This window comes from Monopterus albus, unplaced genomic scaffold (assembly GCF_001952655.1).
Source record: "Monopterus albus unplaced genomic scaffold, M_albus_1.0 scaffold410.1, whole genome shotgun sequence".
In the NCBI taxonomy this organism is placed as follows: domain Eukaryota; kingdom Metazoa; phylum Chordata; class Actinopteri; order Synbranchiformes; family Synbranchidae; genus Monopterus; species Monopterus albus.
In genome coordinates this window covers 206587-214018 of record NW_018128290.1, presented here as the reverse complement: position 1 = coordinate 214018, position 7432 = coordinate 206587, and the positions used below count along the sequence as shown (strand labels likewise).

General features: G+C 44.2%; 2 protein-coding genes across 4 annotated transcripts in view; one reads left to right on the top strand and one right to left on the bottom strand.

The window, feature by feature from the left end:
* Positions 1-2478, top strand: part of LOC109951803 (olfactory receptor 52K2-like) — a 13762-nt gene extending 11284 nt beyond the window's left edge. For all 3 annotated transcript variants that reach the window (XM_020586496.1, XM_020586497.1, XM_020586495.1), the window contains 2 exons: positions 1069-1130; positions 1301-2478. In XM_020586496.1, coding sequence (XP_020442152.1) covers positions 1315-2334 — 1020 coding nt within the window. In that variant the 5' untranslated portion in view covers positions 1069-1130; positions 1301-1314 and the 3' untranslated portion in view covers positions 2335-2478. The remainder of the gene's footprint in view (positions 1-1068; positions 1131-1300) is intronic.
* A 960-nt stretch (positions 2479-3438) lies between these two features.
* The window catches only part of arrb1 (arrestin, beta 1), a 28397-nt gene continuing 24403 nt past the window's right edge, over positions 3439-7432 (bottom strand). Inside the window, exon 16 of the mRNA XM_020586490.1 lies at positions 3439-4716. Coding sequence (XP_020442146.1) covers positions 4605-4716 — 112 coding nt within the window. The 3' untranslated portion in view covers positions 3439-4604. The remainder of the gene's footprint in view (positions 4717-7432) is intronic.

Below are 7432 nucleotides of genomic sequence, written 5' to 3'. Positions count from 1 at the left end.
CTTGTGTGGTGTAGAAGAGAATCATTTACTGCTTGCAAACTAATGATGATAAGATGATGTTAGGGGGTAGGACTGGATAAGTCTGACTTCTTCCTACACAAGCATGTACTAGGTATAAGCAAATTGATATTGGATTATGTGTACAATCATGTGTGTTGTCATATCAGCTGTCTTTACATGCTTGAAAGAATAAATCAAATCAAATCAAATATAAATGTCATCATAATGAGATTTTTACAGTTCATCAGTGTGCAGCACTGAGCAGTCTGATATATGAGCGCAGTCCTTACTGCCTGAGATTTATTATGATGAATGTCTCAGGGGGCGTCCTTCACGTCTCGTAAGTTCTAAGAAATGTCACAGCAGCCAGATATAATAATAACAAGTCTGATTCCTGAGCCGTTTGGTAGCATTAAAACTGTACAAGACATTGTTAGGTTATTTCCTAGTTAGATAGATATTCAGAGATTTGTTGTCTAGAAATGTTAGTGGAGACAGATTGACTAGCTCAGGCTGTTAACTGTTCAGTAATGTGCCTGCAGTGCAGACCGCAAGCAGGTCAAGGTTACAAGCAAAGAGCTGTTAGTGTCAACTGTAATGCTAGTCTTAATATTTGTCTTAATGTGTAAGGTTATGTCAAATTGTTTTAGATACACACCACGAAAACAACAGCCACACACCTTGACTTTTCCTCATGTTTTGGCTAACGTTATAGCCAGCTGCAAAGCTGGTGAGAGAGAGAGACGTCTCGGTTGACGTTTCTGTGGAGGAGGGGGCGAGCCAACTAAGTGATGATATTGTATAGCAATTCTTGGTTCGGGGTCTTTTCTGCTTCCGGGCTGCTTGGGCAGCCTGGGGGTTGGAAGATCTCTGGAAATGTAATGTTAATTCTTGCCTGTGACTCTTTGAATAAACCAGCACGGTTATATTTTTTTATATATCCAAGTGGTCTGAGTCGTCCCTCTGAGTTTCTGGTTTGAAAGAACCGGACGGGGCTTTATAACAGAATAGAGCCTTTAACATGCACCAAATGTGTCATTAAAAAGCTTTATGTGCTCAAACCCGCAGGGCAGTTGGAGCTGCACAGAGGCAGCGCTGTGACAGCAGCACAGACCTTCTTCCATCAGCAGGTCAGTGAATGTGCACACAGCAACAACTGAATTGTAGATGCAGCAGAACAAGTGCAGAAGCATACAAAGACAAGCTGCACCTTTTCTTAAAGTTGCTGATTAAAGGCTTCTGTTCTTGGAGCTCTGACCTTTCCATCTTCCTGTGGATGACTCTGTCTGGCTCTGCTCAGGTGAAGCCAACGCCATGTTGGAGGCGTCGCTGGGCAGGAACATCTCCCACAGCACCTTTGTGTTTAGAGGTTTTCCTGGACTACAGCAGCACCGGCAGCTCCTGGTGTGGCCGTTTTCTGCCTCCTACCTGTGGGTGCTACTGGGAAACTCTCTACTGGTGTATGTCATCTGCAGTGTGGAGAGTCTGCATAGCCCTATGTACCTCCTCATCTGTGTGCTGTGTGTGGTCGACATCCTCGTGGTGACCGCCATCGTCCCTAACATGCTCCTCAGCTTTCTGTTCAACTGGGATGAGATCTCATTGGCTGGCTGCTTGACTCAGATGTTCTTCATTCACTTCCTGTCATCACTAGAGTCAACGTTGTTGCTGGCGATGGCGCTGGACCGCTATGTGGCAATCTGTCAGCCGCTGCACTACACTGAAATCATAGAGTCCTCCATGCCGGTGAAGCTGCTGCTCTTCACGCTGACGCGCAGCATCTCCATCATGGCAACGCTGGTTGGTTTGGCCGGTTCGCTGCAGTTCTGTGGCTCCAACACAATCAGGCACTATTACTGTGACCACATGGCGCTGGTCAGCCTGGCCTGTGACAGCACAGACAGAAACAGCGCAGCAGGCCTTGCCGTGATCATCTTTTTTGTGGGTATGGACATACCGCTCATCTTCTTGTCCTACATGAAGATTCTGAGCATTGTGTTGCGAGCGGCCCCAGCCGGCGAGGACCGCTGGAAGGCGTTTCACACCTGTGGCACCCACCTGATGGCTATGATGTGCTTCTACCTAGTGGGCAGCGTCACCTTCCTCTCTCACAACTTGAACATCCCCTTATCAACAGACGCCAACACTGGGATGGGACTCATGTACATTCTGTTCCCAGCGATGGTCAATCCCGTCATCTACGGTGTTCGGACCAAAGAAATTCGAAATGGCTTCTACAAGATTTTTAAACTCAAAGCAAAGAAAATAATGGCTGCGGAGGTGTCTCCTGCTCAGGATGGACAAACTGGACAAAAAGATCCGCAAATGTGCTGAAGGTTTGCACTTGGCACCCGTTTTTATGGTCTCTCTAAATCCTCATGGAGATCATCCAGACTGACTGACGTTAACCATGAGTAGAGGCAGCTCAGTGTCGGTTTAGTCTCTGTATGGGGACTGTTGGAAATACTGTTAATATCGAAAATGACCGGCCTTATCTTTGAAGCAACATTTTGAATGCAGCACTTTCAATAATGGAGTATTTTTATACCATGGCCCGGCCACTTTTACTTAAGCAAATGATTGTAAATCTTCCACTACTGCTATGAACGCTATCATGTTAGTTTCATCCCATTTACGTCTAAAAGATCGTAAAACCAAAAACACACACAGGCCACCACAAATGTCATTTTATTAAAGATGCACTGAAATATACAAGGTTCTTCCTAGCCCTGTCAAAATAAAACTGAATTTAAATAATTGGATTAATGCTATTATGAGTGTTTCAGGTCTTTTTCTTTTAATGTCATGTTGTAATGGAAAAAAGCAGATTCATTTAGTCTTTTAGGTACCAGGTACACACACAGTACTAATAGCACATCTGTACCATAATGTTTCAGACTGTAAATTAAACATCTGTACCATAAAACATATATTTAGTAGTAATCTCGTTGTCTCCTCATACTTTTCACGAATATTTGCTTGTTTTTGAAATTCTTTTCAGTTACTTAATACATCCTGCTGATCATTTTCCAACTCACCTGTTTTTGAAACATTCTACATGTACTTAACTATGCAAATCAATCCAGCCCGTCCTTTTTGAAAAAGTTACTTGACAAAATTATGTTACCTTCATGTGTTAATGTCCATGAAGTCTGCCCTGAACTCTCCCTGTTGGTGTGTTCAAGGACATTAGCATATCAGAAACTTGAGAATTTCCATGAGTAGTTCCATGTCCTGTTACTTCATACTGTGACTTCACTCCTTCACTACATGTACCTGATAACTTCAGGTCCAGAATCAGATGAATCGAACCAAACCCAGTAGAACCATCAGACTCTATTGATCCCAGTAGGAAATCCACCAGCTACCCAGCAGGATGGAAAGTACTTCACAGTATAAGTATATAAGGTAGTTACCATCAGCTCCACCTTTACCAGCTGCAGCATTAAAGTGATGGACACAGTAATTAGTCACCATGATCCAGTACCAGAAATGTTACTGGGACACGGGCTGTTCTACAGGACCAGTACTGGTACTTTTTTATTTTATTTATTACTTTGATAGTTATGTTTTAATACTTATACTTTTGTATTTCTACTTCCACTTCAGTGCTGATACATACCTGAGTTTTAGTACTGAGAGCAAAATAACTGAATGGTTTATTTGAGGAATCTGAGCACGTCTGCTGTTTGAGCCAGTTGTTAGTACTTGATGGTTTTTGATTCTTACCACTACAGATATATTTTGGTCAGTACTAAAAGAAATACTGAGGTTAATATGCAGCCTGAGTCAGTTGATTTTCATAGAAATGAAGTGATACCCGAGCAGCAGAAATCATTCCAAAAACATGATGCCGATTTGGAAACTGATCAACAGAAGCGGTACAGTATGCTCCTTTAAAGGGGGCCCTAGTCTATAAAGGTTAATTAATCCATGACATTAATAAATCATGTCTCATGCAAACTAGGCCACCAGTTCCTCTCAGCTGATTGGTGGTTTCCTCCAACAGGTACAGGTCCTCTCAGCCTGTCGGGACGTCCTGCAGACGGCTTCTTGTGTTTCCTTCATGCTCTGCAGCTTCGTCTACATACACACCGACTGTGGACAGCTCGTTAGCTAAACCTCCATCAGCTGAAGTCTCTGTTGTGGCTCAAGTGGTGAAACTGTTGCAGGCCAACTAAAGTTGGCAGTGTGGTTTATGAAGACCCTCTGATACAACACATGTAAACTAATGTCAACACAACGTTACTCCTGTTCGGTCCCTAATGGAAACACATAGAACAAAGTGATATTGGAGGCATGCTACCAGCCATCGTTACAATACCGTGACTGCCGGTTCAATACGTCATCAGGCTGGTGAAGGAGAGGGGAGCTGCACCGCCTGAAAACACAACGGATGTCTAGGCTGTGGTATTCTAGCGTTTAACACCCCGGCAGGACGCAGAGAGAGGACGGACATGAATGAGAACACAAACACAGCACCGCCAAGTGTTTAAAGGGTGTCCGGACTGTGGTTTGACCTATAGGTGACCTCCATTAGCTCCACACTACAAACAGCAGCGAAACAAGAACAGCAGCAGTGGCAGCGGTGACACTCGTCGCCTTTATCTGTCATTGAGTTTGGGCGAGTCCACTGGGTCTTCATCTTCGTCCTTGTCGTCTTTTGCCCCGATCAGTCGCTGGCGGGCAAAGTCTTCGAAGATGATGTCATCATCACTGAAGGAAAGGAGGGATGGAGGGAGAGGGTTATGGAAGTTCACTCATAAGAAAACTAACAGAGTTCAGGTAAGGACAAACGCATGAGCTGAGAGTAAGTTTAGAGATGGAGAGGACAGAGAGGTGAGTGAAGTTGAGAGGAATCATTTCTCTAGATTAGATTGGTCTCGCTCTGTGTTCCCCAGGGTCAGGTGAGAAAATGGATATCGGTTTCATGTTTGTGCTTCATCTTGTATAGAGAAAGATACAAGATGATTTTGGCCTAGTTGAACACACAGGCTGGATCAAGGGACAACTGGTAGCCCCTTCCATCAACTCCAAAACAGTCTGACTCATACAGAATAAAAATCTAAGTCTAAAAAAGGGATGGAATATCTTCATTCAGATATTAGTCTGGTGATATTCTAGATGTTTCTTATTGTCAACAAAAAACCCTAACAACTCTCTCAATCCTGGTTCTTGAGGGCCGCTGCCCTGCTTGTTTTCCAACGCCACTGGCCCTACTCACTGCTGATTATCTCAATCAGGTGTGTTCAGTCAGTTGGAAGCTGGAGGATACCAGTTCACTTTAATTTTCCTCCCTCCACCTTTATCTAAGATGGTATCTTCCAGGTGGGTGGGGGTGTTACATCCCCCATAGCGGAATGGTAGATGTGGATTGCTGTGTGTTGTCTTAGTCCTCCCATTCCCACACTCCATCACTAGCCGACACCCGGTTGCCTGCAACCAGTCGCGGTCCAACAGGACTTGTGTAAGGACTGCAGAGCTGCACTACTGGGCCTTTTGGCTACTTCTACTGCCCGGCTTCTGTCGATATGAGCTGTTTGGTCAGGCTTTAGTCCTTGGCTCTTTCTTTGTTGTGGTTAAGTTCAGCTCAGATGCTTGTTGCTTGTCTTTTGTTACCCAGCTGGTCATTTTACTTTTTGCCTGAACTAACGTTCATTGCCAGTAGCCTTTTTCTTAGTGACCCCCTTTTTCTCACATCAGGGAGTCAGATGTCAGGTTTCAGGAAGATACTTTTATTTTCTAGTTGAGGGCTGCTTTGTCCTTTTGGCTTGGGCTCTCCCTGAAGTCAATTTGAGGCTTTCACAACTTGGCAATAAAGAAGTAAGTGGATAAACTGAATTGAGCAAAGTGATTCCCAAATGTTTCTTCAGCTGGTTTTATTTATGGGAACCCCTGCTTTGTCTACATATTAACTCTAAGTTAATCAGTGGGTTCTTTGTTGTTGCAGCACAACTGTAGTTTCTGACCACAGTGTGTTCTCCTTCCCTGACACAGCTCACCGTAAAATACTGCTTTTGGAAGTCTTGAGTTTTCCATCCAGCAGACATGTCCTGCCCAGCGAAGCTGGAATGAAGTGGTAAGAGCTTCTACACTGAGTCTGCTCTCCTAAACACTTCTACATCAGGGACTCTGATCTGCCATTTAATGCCAAGAATTTGCGCAGATGTCACAGTTGTAGACTTCTCAGCTTCTTGATATGCTTGTGATAGGTTACATATGAGGATAAATTCCATTGCATAGTAGTGATGGGAGTACAGCAGCATTGTACACCCTTACCTTAGTAGTGCGTATGATATCTCGGCAGCTCCAAAGACGCCTATGTAAAAACATGTTCATGAATCCAATGTAGACTTTTCTTAAGAACAGATTTTGGTTAATCCCAATTGGCCCATTGATTTTATTATGGGAGATGATCCTGCTGGAAGAAAAGTGCTGCCTGTTCCTCAAGTCACAGATGCCATGGTGTCAAACCCAGATGAGCCATCACAGCTGTCCTGTTTTCTCTGCTAGTGTTCTCACCAGGGCCCAGTCTCGCCGTATGAAGAGGGAACCTGACTCCATGCTGGCATTGGCACCTGCTGGTGATTTGCCTGTTCTAAGCGACACTCGAGTCCCTACAGCCCCATCTGCTGCATCAAAAATGTCTTTGGAGAAGACTGAACTGGCTCTGCTGAAACTTCCTGTGACACACGAGGAACTCAATGCTCAGAAAAATTATTGTTCACTTGCTTAATGCTGCCATGTCTGAAACAGGAGAGGTGAAAGCTCTTTGTGCTCTTACTACCTATAGGGTGAGATTCTGATGTGCAAGAAGACTTCACTTTGCTCAGTTCTGACAGAGAAAAGTGGCTCAGCTCAGGAAACAGCTTGTGAGTAGAAGAACACTATGTACCAGATGTCTGTGCAGATTCTCAGTCATCCAGGTCTTAGTAAACTGAAAAAACTTAAAAAAAATCCACTGGACTTAATTTTCTAGGTCGAAAACGTTTCACCTCTCATCCAAGAGGCTTCATCACTTCTGACAGGAGTCAGAACATTCCTGTGTTGGGCCACAAAGTGAACCGGATTACAAAAGTCCTTCTCCTAATCAGTTCCTCTTGAGGCTTTCACCTGGCTCGCCACCTAGCATACACTGAGCATCTCTGATCCAACTTCCTCCAGGAAGAACTCCAGACAGATGAAAGGGGTTTCTTTTGTTTCTTTTCTTCTACCAAAAAGGTGGTAGAAGGACCACCTGAAGGACAAAGGACATTCTTTTGAGGACAGTGAAGTCCATATCCTCTCCCGAGAACATCGCTGGTTTGAGAGAGGAGTTAAGGAAGCTATTTTTGTAAAAATAGATCACCCCTCACTAAATAGGGGTGGTGGACTAAGACACAACTTGTCATCCATCTACAATCCTGTTTTGAGATCTCTGCCCAAACATGCC